Here is a 13,624-nt window from a genome sequence, read left to right on the forward strand (position 1 = left end):
TGATCACAGTCACAAACATTCATAAAGACTTCATGTCCATAACAGATGTTATGTCATATTTATGACAGTATCATGTCAGTCTTATGCACATCCTGTCAATTAAAGTGTTACAGAGATTTCCTTGCATTTGGTGCAGAATAGTTCTTAGATGTAAAACGTTTAACTTTGAGCAATTAGTTGTCTGCATTTGATTGACGTTGCAGCAAGTTGGTGTCAAACTGAACACCGAGATGGGAATGCATCAGACATGCGTCAGTCGATTTGATTCATCAATCATTTCTGATTGTCTTTTTATATTTGTAACTGAAAATTCTAAAATAACGCACAAACAGCGCTTTGCTCAAATCTTTAAGCCTTTTGAGAGTTTTCACGTTTTTTGTCACATCACAACCACGAGCTTCAATGGATTTTGTAATCCTGACTACGAATTACCGGATTACCATCGGCCTCTTGGCTGCTTATGATTATAGAATTTTGTGAAACTTCTATTTTAAATCAGATCAGTTCATTCATACAGTAAATATTCACTAAGATGTCCTTCAGATGCACCTACAAGAAAAAAAACATTTCTGTCAATTTATAGTAATAAATCCCAAACATCACCTGACCTCTGTGCATTTATTCGATTGTTAATGTCCTTCTTTGTATAATCACATCATTTTCTTGGTCTACTTTTAAAATGCATCCATTTCTCCAACCTGTAGGAACCTGGGCTACTTTGCATGCCAGCAGAGCCCGTCGTCGGTGATTCTGAGCCTGTGGGAAGCGCAGCACCAGGACCCCGGGGACCTGGACTCTCTGGCCAGCGCCCTTGAAGAAATCGGAAAGGTCCAGTCCCCCCGGGAGGCCGGCGCTCTCGGCTGCAGCAAAGAAGACTCTGAGCTGACGAGACTCGGGTAGGGAAAAGGGTTTCTGGCGCAGTCCGAGTCCCGACAGACCTTTACTGCATGAACGCCGACGATCGGGTGTGCCGACGTACCCACCGAGAAGAGGAGACTGTTACTAAAGGAACACCTCTGCTAAACCAAATGGTCCACACAAGACACGACAAAGTCGAGGACAGATCGAGTGTTTGTGTTATGAGAGGTACCGATGGGTTTTGGGAAAGCTCGTCAGCGAGGTAAACCACCTGCGATTGAGAAGCGCCCCAAAAAACAGCTCCGGAGCTCAATCCAGTCGCTCGTAGTTTCGTGTGAAGGATTTCCTTCAACTAGGACAGAGTCGGTTTCAAACGCACCCTTTCCAGAACCAGACGTAATCAAATAATCCAAGTGGCCAGAACAACAACAAAAAATATCCTTACAGTATTTTCTCATTCATTTTATAGATTTCTAATGAAATTTATTTTCTTCAGTGTAAATTCAATGTCTCTGCAGTTTTGATTTAAACACGAAGAAAGATATAAAGTTTTTTTTTTTCCTCTCCATTCCATAAGGTCAGAGACACTGACGGTGATTAGTATCTAAAAGGATACGCGTCCACTTGCTGAGAAGATAATGGATGGATGAATCACGCTGATAGCTGTAATTTTAAGAATGAGCCACAAGCATGCAGGAGCATTTTTCAATCGGCGGCAGACAGAGAGAAATATCAAAGCAGAGACTGCAGAGGTGGAACGAGCTGATCTGTGCCTCATCTGGAAAAGCAGCCAGAGGTGAACCACTTACCTCCACCCAAAACCCACTACACACACACATACACACCCACACCAACCCATCCCACCCCGTGAGTTCAAGTAATCAGCGTCTGGTTAATTTGGAGGAAATTTAATGTGTGACATGTGACTTCATTCCACACAGCCTTCATATTTCTGGCACCGGTGAAGTGGGATGTATTTTCAAGATCCCTGGGGATTTTTCCTTCTCCTTCTTCTTCTCCTCCTCTTTTATGGTTGAATTCAAATTTGGTTTTTTGATGTGCGGTCAGAGCGGAGTCTCCTGCAGCCGGAGTTTGTCCATTACCACCGCATCATTGTCAACCTCACCAGCAACAATCTTCTGTTGACTCAGCTTTAAAAAAAAAAAACAAAAAAAAAGCTCCCCTCAATCAGTGGCTCCTTAGCTTAATAATAAAGTGACTTTGTGTTCAACTCGGTGTTGGGACTCGCTTTCCATCTGTTTAACTCATTTACCTCTTACAGACCAGGCAGCTCACATTACGGCGCGATAAAGGAATCTGGTGTTCAAATAAAAGATGAAATAGAGACCCCTGATATCCCCCCCATCTAATGATTTTATATCGAATTGGGTTATAGATTTGTAAAAAAAAGTAAGAACAAAGTACAGAACCTGTTGGTGCTGTTGGTAAAAAAAAAAAAAAAAAAAATGTGGAAGAAGCCTTAAAATAAATGCAACTTTTATTTCAGTGCCATAATTTTATGTTCAGAATGTAATTTGAGTGCATTTATTATGGAGAAATAATAGTTTAAACAAGTTATAGACAGCTACGATGCCAGTACTTGGTATAAGCGCCTTTCATATGTTTCATAATGATCATATAATTATTATCCTTTAGAATGACCGAATGTTCAGTCAATTTTCTACCCAGAATCCACCTGGTTCACCCAAAGCATCACAGATCCTCCACCGTGCCTCATGTTTATGCTTCGTCTATGCCGCATCCAGGCGGATTATTTAAAGCAGAAAAGCTCCATTTTTACCAAACATGGTTCCAATTAAATACTCGACACGCTTTAGTAAGCACATGTTTATGTTTGTGATGGTCGGATAGAAATGTTTTTCTGTCTAATGTGTCTAATTGTTGCTACGGAGATCCCAGGAGATTCCTCTGTGCTGCAGTTCTCGTAACAAAAAGCTTCAGAGGGTTTTTTTGTTTTTCTTCATTACTGTGTGTGGTAACGAGAAAATTATTCTACTTAGAGGCCAGTGGCAAAAAAACACAGCCTCTGTGGCTCATGGTGTTTATACTTGGAGGCAGCATGAAGTTATGAATTACTTTTTAAAAGTTCCCAGGCACAGTGGTCAGCTTAAAAAGTATATTATAACATAAAATAAGCAGAACATTTTTATTCATCTTATAACAAATGGTGGTTATATCAACAATTATGGCACTGGGGATTTCTCTTTACATTTTTTTGTTACTTTATTAAATAAATGGGTGAATTTTTCTAAATTTAATTTAAGATTTTGCCACTGCTATGAAAAGTGAATTTGCTTTCAGGCTTCTTTTTTTTTTTACCCATCTTTACCAGGAATGACACAATGGGTTCTGGAGAGTCAGTAATTGTGGAGAAAATTGTCCTCACTAAAATTGACTTGAATAACTAGACGAGTGGAAAAGCGGTTTTTAAAAACTCTTAAATCCCTCAACGAGGTCAATCCTTTTCCACTCGCAGCTTTTGAGAAACAGCTAAAACTCTCAGGTAGCTATTAGCTTACTTGCTTGTTTATCTTGGGATTTCTTCTCGTGATAAGGTCGGAAACCTGGAAACCAGCAGCCAATAATCTGACAGATCCCAAAAGCTTAAAAAAGATTCTTCAGATCTTTTAAAACAGAGGATTTCCTGACAGCTCTTCTTGCGTTTGAGTGTGGAGTTGCGAACAGGACGGACTCCTGGTCTGAATTTGTCACGGCTCGTAGTCACAGAGGTAACGGATGAATGCAGATTGATGTGGTTCTTCTGGCTCAGCGGCAGGAACTTCTTGCTGATTTGTGCGTTTATGGAAATAACTTGAGATATTCAACCACACGAGTGTGCATTTCATTCAGCGACTGCTGAGACGGAGTTTCAGTCAGGACTACGTGATGAAAACGATGCGGGCCTGCAGTTCTCTTCAGGCCAAAGGCACTCTATACAACACCACAGAATAAAGAGCTTATGGCTTTATTGTTCATAATCTCCTCTACATATCACTATGTAAAAATATATATATATAAGATTTCACCCGGAATTCAGCTCAGCTGTTGAAACATGTAGAGTATATCTCTAATTGGACTCAAGTGGATCTTAAAGCTCAACAGTTTTATTATCTGCTAAAGTTTATGACGTACAGTGCCTTGAAAAGGATTTATAACCCATAACCCTTTTTTTTTTTATATTAATGTTATGTTACAACCAATACTTTCATGCTGGTTTATTGGGATTTTAGTGCATAACTATATAAAATCCCAAGAAAATACCTTGAAGTTAGTGGTTAGTGCTTAAGAAAATGTTTTCAATGTTCTTAGAGTCCGGATTGCTCCGTTATACATAGATATATTTTAATGGATTCCAAACCATACTACAGTACAAACCAAACAGTATCTCCCCTTATAGAGAAGTCATTTCCGTTCCTTTATGTTCGTGCTTTATTGTTTTTCTGCTATGTTGCTGCTCCAAGTGTGTCCTGATTTTTGTTGCATAATAAGCTTCTGCCCTCATACGTCCAGTGAAAGAATCTTCATGGCTTTCCTCATATAAAAAAAAATTTCTAATCAGACAAACATAAGTCTGAATTCAAATTCACTATTTGATTGATGAGCTGCTTTTGGGCTCTTAGTGAAGATTGAGTTCCATTTAAAGGGACAGTGCTATGTAATGATGACTTTTTTGAGCTTTATGTCATGTTGTAATATTATTCCCTCATCAAAAATAATACCCGGAGTATTGCCTTCACTCTTTTATGCATGGTTGAGAAATCATTTAATCTCAGCTATGAATAAAGCTTGGTTGGATCTAGCTCCGCCTTGAAGGACGAAGCTCCTCCTCTGGGCTGCAGCTCCTGAGCTTCTGCCTCACAGAGCAGCAGTCCCATACGACGTCTCCACTCAGCTCCTTCAGACTAGCGAGCAGCAATTAGCAAACACCTGGTGGAACTCAGTGAAACGCCGGTGAAAATGTTGCTAAAGGGTTAATATAGGAGCGATGTTGTGATGACTTCCTGTTTCAGAAAGAGCAGGAGTTTATTAAAGAGACAGAGACCCAATTTTAAGGTATTAAACTACAAACACGAATTTCGTTTGTCATATTTGAGACGTAAAGCATTTTTATAACAACTGAAGGTAAAGTAGTTACTTGATTGTGCTATAAAATTGCGCTACATGAATGGAAAATACATAATACTGGCCCTTTAAAACATTTGAAGAGAACACAAAACGGTAATCAATTTAATGTTCATAACTCTGTTATAGTAGGAGCAGCTATATTCCAGGAAGATTTAGGAAAAACTATTAATTTATTACCACCTGTAGGCAAATGAGTCCCAAGGCTGACCTTCAGCAGAGGTTTGCTTTGGCAAATCCCACAAATGCCATTAACTTCGTTTCTTACATCAAGAATCTGAATTCCTTTACTTCTTTAGTTTCCTGATATTTTGCCCCAGACATTCCAATTATTTGCCGTCTTTTTTTTTTTCCTGATTTCTGCTGAGGCACAGAATGTGTCCTGAAAATCCTGCCAAACCATTTCTGGCAACATGACATCATTGTGCAAACCATCATACTTATTTACGCTTCTGCATCAAGCTGAGCTCTAGAAATAGCTTTCAATAAATTAGATAAAACAGTCCATTGGAGCTCCATACAAATATTTCTTTGGGGCAGCTACTTAGGAAGTAAAAACAAAACAAATCCCAGCCAAAAGAGAGAGGGCATCGAAACCAGAGGAGACTTTGGAACTGATTAATAAATCCGTGAAAAGCCCGCCCCAAATTTTTCTCGGCTTTCCTTGTAGAGAGCAGTAAAGCAGTTGCTTTGGCACCGATCCTCTGCTTCATTAGAGGAAAACATCAACAGCTAATGAAGACCGAAACAGAGAAGAGAACAATATCTGACAGAAGGAATTGTTTTTCTTTTTTTATTTGTCTGCCTGAAGATCGAGGATGGGAAAAAAAAAAAAAAAGTAGGCAGCTGAGCAACCAAACCGCTGGTTTCATTTAGAGACGGCACTGTGAGATGGATATGGAAATATTGACCTGTAAGGAAGGGGGAGCCTTCAAGTTACACCAATACCAACTGAACACCTGCGTTAAAAAAAATAAAACTAAAAAAATCCATTTTACTGCATTAAAGTGGAAAGCATTAGTCCGGCTCTTGTTATTTTCTGGGCAGGCGGATCAGGACGACTCTACATTCCTCGGCTTATGTGATGACTTCTAATCAGGGAAGGAGTCTGGCCTTGCTATGCAGATCTATAACAAAACAGTAACAAGCTTCTGACTCATTCCACAGCTCAAACATTCTGTGGACACACACCGCTGGAGGTAATGATTACTTTGGACGTTTGGGTTTTGTTTAAAGCCTGTGTGACTTTTGGCTTAAAGCTTGGACAATATATCCCGCTGCCAAATCTCACTCTGAAAACATGTTTCTGTTCCCAATTTAAATCTTTGTTTTGTTGATTATGGGTTTTTTTTTTTCTCTAATAACAATCCAGTTTTCTGCCTCCATCTGTATAAAGACTATAAAAGGAAACTTCTAGCTTTATAGTTACCTGTGTACGAATCGTGCCTCTTCTTTGTGTGGGTTTAGAGTAACCAGACAGGCCTGACCAGAATGTTTGTTTTTTTTGTTGTTGTTTCTTACTACTCCATATCCGAGAACCTAGGATGTTATATGCAAAGCTGCGTTGCGTATTGCCATGCACAGTGTTCACCTTATAGCTGGTGCAGAGGCGTTTCCTGAGAGAGAGGAAAAAAAAAAAAACTAGAAGCATTTAAACCTGTTATCTCCGATGCCAGGAACTTACGGCGACCGCAGATGACGCGGCCGTCTCGTCGCCTGCAGCGTGTCCGCCGGCCGTCCTTTACCTGAAACTCAAGAGTCGGAGTGTGTATCAGTGCGAGGAAAGGACACATTCGAGGAGATGTGTTTCCGTGTCTTTCGAGAATCCAGCCTATCCCGGTACCGCTACTATTTCAGCTTCAGAGTGTGAGACGGTGTGTCTTATTTTCACAGCCTGCCGTTGGTGAGATCCGCGTCGCTTTTTGGAAGGAAAACTAGAAAACAGTGGCCGCTTAAAGACGTTTAAGGTCGGCAAAGGTGTCGCCGGAGAGAGATATTTTGTTGTTTCTACTACTGCCTTTTAAATATGTTTAATATATGAGATGATAAATGAATCTTTACTATTTATGAGTTGAAGAGTTACACTGATACTTAATTGCAGTTGTGTGTGTTTGCTTTGAAACATTTTAATACAGATCCTGTGCTGAACATTTGAGTTTAGTGCCATATGAATGTTAACGTTGGGGAAAAGAGTGATAGCCATACTGCTAATCAGTGGTGATGTTTTCTCTCTTTTGCTTTTGTTGTTTTAGTTTTGTTCCTTTTGGAAATGTTTCATTTTGATGCTGTATATATTGTATTGTGTTGAAATAAATATGCAGTGAAAGTGCTTTTTTTCTTTTTCTTCATTGATTACCTCCGATCCTCTTGACAGCGTCACTGCTAACGATGCACAGCTGCAGGGACATTTAGCGCACACCTTCCTGAGCCTTCCCAGGGTAAATAAGTCGGAAAAATTCCGAACGGGCTTTTATCCGATTGTAATTCCTGAGAATTATCTGGAATCCAGGGGTAATTTAAACAGAATCTGTCAAATCCAAGTATAATCTCAATATTTTTTAATAGAAATGGGTGAAGATTAGAGCCACTAAAAGAAGAAAAATAGGTTTTGACTTATTGCTCAGGATTCTGACTTTAATCTCAGAATTCTGACTCTCGGGATTCTCTTTAATTCTGTTTAATCTCATAATTGACATAGATGGATTAATCCATTTATGTCAAAATCCAAATAAAAAAACATGTTTGGCTATATTAACTATATTATCACAATAATCACAACTCTTTCTTCCTTGTTATAGAATTTGTAAACTTGCACTTTATCCACACTGAAAGCCTGTCCCAAATTTATTTGGTAGATTTGAGTTTTAAGACTAGATTTTTTTTTTTTCAGTGACTCTAAATATCCCAGAAAAATAATACAATTACAAAACATTACAATTTAATTACAAAAACATCATTTTATTAAACAGCAAAAGCACAATAAGCGACTAACGCGCTCCAACTGTGCCTCTTTAATAATCAATACAACGATGCTAGCTATAGCTCAGTTCAGACATGTCGAGCTCAAAGCTGATGACTCCGTGTTTCTATTATTAATATACCATCTGTAGGTTGTGCAGCACTCAACTCATTATTCTATACATCCCATAATGCACTGCTGCAGTTAGTCACAGCCAGAGTGTGGGGAGAACAAGCCCCATAGGGAGTGAGTCCTGCTGCGTACCTTAATGAACATTTAGCCGATATCAGCGCCTAATGAGTTCACAAGGGACTTTCCTGACTTTAAAGTGAAATAAAATAGTAACCTAACTCCGGAACTGTTTTCTAGTCCATTCACTTTTGATGTGGGCCTGTGCAGCTCAATGGCACTCTGGTCTCCACACAGCTTCTCCGCTGTCATCGTCAATAAGACGATGAAAGCGGCTACACCACTCCAGCCATATGCTTTATGGCTGTTAATACACGCTTTTCTTTTCCCTCCTGTACTTTATAACCAGCTATTATGCGTAGGACTTTTTCTGGAGCGTTTCTGCATCGTCTGTGTCTTGTCTAGAGGAATGGAGGCTGGCCTCCACTGTTCTAATGAAAGCCGGTTCCTTTGCTGCTATGGCGGTTCCTTCCCTTCGGTTCGTGATCATCTTGCCTCTCTTGGACGCCGGTCTGCCGCACTTATCCAACCCGAACGGCATCCTGGTGTCCTTGCAGTAATTCCTGGCCAGGTGGATCAGAAAGCCGGAGTCTCGCTCACTCTTGGCCTAAAGCGTGAATTATTTATACGCCTGACAGATTTAGATTTGAAGTTATTTTCATTCGGCCGGGAAGTTTGTTTCTTCCAGGAAATGACAAGACAAGTGTCCACCAGGTACCGATTTATTTTATTTATCTATAACAATTCTATTTGTATTTATATTCCAACAAAAACTGGCACATCAAAAATGCGTTTTTCTCTTCTCAATTATCAATAGAAAGACATTTTCAATGTTTCAGTCCTGCAAGACGTTGTTCAACATTTTTAGAATACTTCAGCCGCTGACAAACGTTTAACTTGGTATTTCTTATATTAAAAATAAGCAACTTTATTTTTAGGAATAAAAAAAAAGTCACCAATACTAACTTTACTCACAGCTCCAAGAAGTTTTATTTGAAAGGAAAATCAAGGCTTGGTGTTTTACAGCAAGTTTGCAAAGCCATACAAGCCACCTGAACATACTGACACAAAACAACTGAATAAATTTATTTGTAAATAGATGTATTGAAACAGTTGTGTAATATTTTTAAAACTATTAATAGATTTCAGAGCCGTTAGAACATTTATTTTGTTTCAGAAAACTTTTAGATTGTATTGGCACAATTAGGAGTCATGGATTTTAAAAAAAAATAATTGGAGGTTTAGTTAAAGTCTAGCACTGTTATGTACAGTACAGACCAAAAGTTTGGACACAACTGTGTGTCCAAACATTTGGTCTGTACTGTACATCATTGTATGTTTAATCTAATTTCCATAAGTTATTTTTTGTTGTAGTTGTTTTTCATTTTGTTTAATTATTATTTCTATTTCTTTGTTTTTAAAGTCATATTTTGGTTGGTTTGTTTCCCCCATTTTCTCCCTCTTGTTTTGTAAAGTAATTATGCCAGTCGGTTTCTTTGCACCACAAAAATGTGACATTTACGACTTACCCCGGGTGGAACAATGTATTATTTCTCATGTTTAGTATGAATTTGGTAAGAAAAATTACGGTGGCCACTGCAGTCCACCATAACCCCCGGCGTAAATGACCATGAACTACTTCTTAAATAAAACAAATTTAAAAAATCACAGCAGTTGAACAGTTTTTAAAATAGCAACGACATAAATAGTTATAGTTTTTATCCTGGAGCTTTTTAGAGAATTACCCCTGAAGCTAACATACTGTTACCATTAAAGGTACAAACGCTGACACAAAACCAAACACCGGAGTCCGGACATTTAGCAATGCGGATCTTATTTTGTTATTTGCTTGAGAAGTTGTGTCAATTCAAACAACTGTAGTAAAATCTACTGTCAGTAATGCTCTGTCCAACTGCTGGGAAAGTTTTAAAGTACGTGTCGTTTTGTAACGGAGGGAAATGAACTTTTAAGTCGACCCTGCTTTGAACAGCCGTCCAATGAGAATTCCCAATTGTCTGAACTGTTGCGTGTTGCACAAAATGTGCTGACAGCTAGCAAGTAATCGAGTTTAAAGCATGACTCACCGGGCTTCACGCTTTTAGCATCTGATGTGGGCCGTCTCTGTTGTTCCTGGGTTTTTATGGAGACAATCGACTTCTTTTATCTGAATGTAGGGAATAGAGAAACAACGTCTGAAAAGAAAAACAGTTTGTGTGTACACATTTTCCCAAGAAACTTATTTCAAAAAGCTGAGTCAACATGAAATTATAAAATGAATCATTGATCCTCATCACCACAATGTGTTGAAATCTAATCATTAAAGTCTAATAATTCTGTATTAATCAAGTCCATTCGAGACAATTTGAAACCACAGTGAACTTTATTAGTGTTTAAATGACTCTCGGTTGGGGGGGAAAAAAGCAAATTATAGCAAATGTGAAATATGTAATCAAATCCACCAAACTAAACAACTTGCATTAAAATAGTCATATGCAGTAATGGACTGAGTGGGCAGCTCATTCTGATATGCGTAAGAGAATATTAAGATTTGATCCCATTTATGAGCCAATGGCTGGAGGACCTAATTACCTCATTCCTCGTCGTCCTCTGACATTTCTGTAATGATTATAACTCGTTTGAACCTTTAGAACTCCACTCATGTTAATAGGAAAGTTGGTTAATTAGCCTGCAGTATTATTAATTTAACACGGCGGCTTAATTATATAGGTTATGTGTCCTTTATGTAAAGCATGTTTGATTTGATAGTGTGTTCATTACGCCGTTGCTTTTGTACTCGAGACAAAATGCTACACCCACCGACCTAAAAGTTCTCATTATTGAACATAGAAATTTGCTGCAAATGTGGAGAAAACTGTCAAAGGAGGAGATGTGGATAGCGTCAATATTTATTATGCATGATAAGAAAAAAGTCATAAAGAAAGATGGTGGATAGTGATTGGATGAGACCACAAAAAAACAAGCAACAATTAGGTTTTATTTGTTGGATACATTTACCCACAAATACAAAGTTACAGGAGATATAAACTAGTACTGCACATCACCTTAAACTCACTGTCCCTACTGAACAACGTGGTGGTGGCAGCGTCATGCTGCGGCGACGCTTTTCTTCAGCATGGACTCAGAGGTCCAAAGAACAGGGAGGGACGAACTTGAAGAAAATCTATCGGCGATTTAAAAAGACTCGAGACTGGGACGGAGTCTCAACATCTCAGGATGTTCCAGAGTCCAGAACTCTGTCGAAATGTGAAAAGTGATCTTCATAGATGGTCCAGTCGGACTGAGCTTGAGCTGTTCTGCCAAGATGGACCGGCAGTTTCTGGAAACTGAAAACAAGCAGAAGGCTTCCTGCTGTAGCGGCAGTGAGCAGCTGTTCTACAACGTACCGACGCGGGGCGTCTGAATACAAAGGCAAGCTCGGGTTTTTTGTTCATAAAAAAAAAAAAAAATTATAAAATGGATGGACGGATATAATATGACGTTCAGAGTTGTAATGTGCCAAAACTTTTAGAAGGCATTGAAAAGTTTCATGGAGTCACAAGGACTAAATAAGCCAAAATCTTACAGTTTTACATCATAAATAAGGAAGGAAAAGTACAATCTTCAAGTGGATTCAGGTTCTCTAATGAACTTAAACAACTATTTGAAAACATCTACTATTTGATGCACCCAAACAGCAGATGGCGCTGTATCCTATCTTCTGATTGAAAGCTGTCTTTCCTGGATATGTCATTGTTCATGCCTACACACCCACACACACATCCTTGTACTCCCATCAACTCAGATCTTTGTTTTGATTTCCATTGATTTTAGCTGAGAGTAGCACTACTTCAACATATTTTTACTCAAGTAACAGTAAAAATGAATTTGATTTTTTTTTTTTATTAAATCAATGATTTAATATTTAAAAATCACGTAATCAGATGGACTAAAATATTAAGTTGTGTGGAAGGTTTGGTGTTTTAAAGATCAAAATGAAAATAATTCTTATAAATCGTTACAAAATGAGGCAAAACAAACATTTTCCAAATCAGGTTTTATTTTTCCCAATATAAAACTTATTAAACTTTAACAAAAAAAAAATGCAGGTCCGATGAATTTTTTGAATAAAACGAGCTCGTTGCTCACAACGTGTCGAGTATCCACGACATTTCATCCAGTAAGAGTGGCGATAATTCATAACAAGGTTACTTAAGTAAAAGTAAGAAAGTACAGCATCATAAAAATGCTTCTAAATCTAGATTTTAAAAAATTACTCAAGTACCGGTAAGCATAACGGAGTAGATGCAACCAGTTATTACCCAACTCTGCGTTTTTTTTTAACTGCATTCATGAACCATTACCAGTCTGCTCCTAATCATAACCAAAACTTAACTCACTCCGTTCCTCTAAGCCTAACTGGTAGAGTGAAGTACACTGGGGAAAAAAAACAACTAAAGGACCAGGAAAAGTCCTCGATTTCCACAAATGACCTACTTTTGTTGGCAAAAATGTTGAAAGTGGTCCTCTACAAGTACACACACACACATCCATCCGCTCTTAGAGCAGTGAGTGTGTTATTTCCATGGCATGAGGCAGACTCACAGTGAAGTAAGGGTCTAGCCGGCGTTGGCCAGCTACACCCTGTCTGACGACCTCAAACAGAGATCCGTCCTCAGCCTGGAGGCTGCAGGTTCTGCTGGCTTTAAAAACCCAGTCACAAGAGTTGTTTTGTGCTTTCTTGCATAATGTGCGTGACATTAACCTTTTTTTTTTTTTTTTTCCCCCTCATACTGGAGTTAATTTTTATCCTGTCTACTGTGCGGTATCTTCACTGAGCCATGCAAACTATGCCCCAGCCGGATGTCATCAGTCCCAGGAAGGCAAAACAGGCAGCAGGCTCTCCCAGCAGGCCCCTGTCTTCCCCTCCAGACGCTTACAAACACACACGCACGCACGCACGCACGCACGCATCCCAGAGCCCTCACACCCGTCCCCAAATATGCCCCTCCTCTGGACAACTGCTCTGACTCAAACGGATTAAAGATGACTCTCTTCTCTCACATTCCCCCCCCCCCTCCTCTCTGTCCTTTCCCTCCTTCACTCTCCCGTTCTCTTTCTCTCTACTTCTCTTTTCTTTCCATGCCGGATGAAAGGCCTCCCAGACACCCACTCCATGCACATACCATTCAGGCCAGGACACACAGGAAGTCTATGTGCTGCGCAGAACAGAGAGAGAGAGAGGAGTGGGGGGGAGTGCATGGTGGGAAGTGGTGAAGGAAGAGGGGGGGCTAAATGCAAGTCATGTGAAGCTCATGAGAACCAACCTACAAAAGATAGGATCTTGTTTTCCTTTTACTAACTCTTTTGCTAACACTGTGCTTCATCTCAGCTCACTGTTCAATTTGAAAATGTATCTTGGCTTTCATAAAAAGTTCCTAAAAACAAAGCTTTGGGTTTAATATTCCCAGAAAAGCT

The 13,624-nt window shown here is 39.2% G+C and overlaps 1 protein-coding gene across 3 annotated transcripts in view; it reads left to right on the top strand.

The window, feature by feature from the left end:
* The window catches only part of LOC116724175 (netrin receptor UNC5D-like), a 228,829-nt gene extending 222,155 nt beyond the window's left edge, over positions 1-6,674 (top strand). For all 3 annotated transcript variants that reach the window (XM_032569633.1, XM_032569631.1, XM_032569632.1), the window contains one exon: positions 705-6,674. In XM_032569633.1, coding sequence (XP_032425524.1) covers positions 705-815 — 111 coding nt within the window. In that variant the 3' untranslated portion in view covers positions 816-6,674. The remainder of the gene's footprint in view (positions 1-704) is intronic.
* Positions 6,675-13,624: the final 6,950 nt, after the last annotated feature.

This window comes from Xiphophorus hellerii, chromosome 8 (genome assembly GCF_003331165.1).
Source record: "Xiphophorus hellerii strain 12219 chromosome 8, Xiphophorus_hellerii-4.1, whole genome shotgun sequence".
Lineage (NCBI taxonomy): Eukaryota > Metazoa > Chordata > Actinopteri > Cyprinodontiformes > Poeciliidae > Xiphophorus > Xiphophorus hellerii.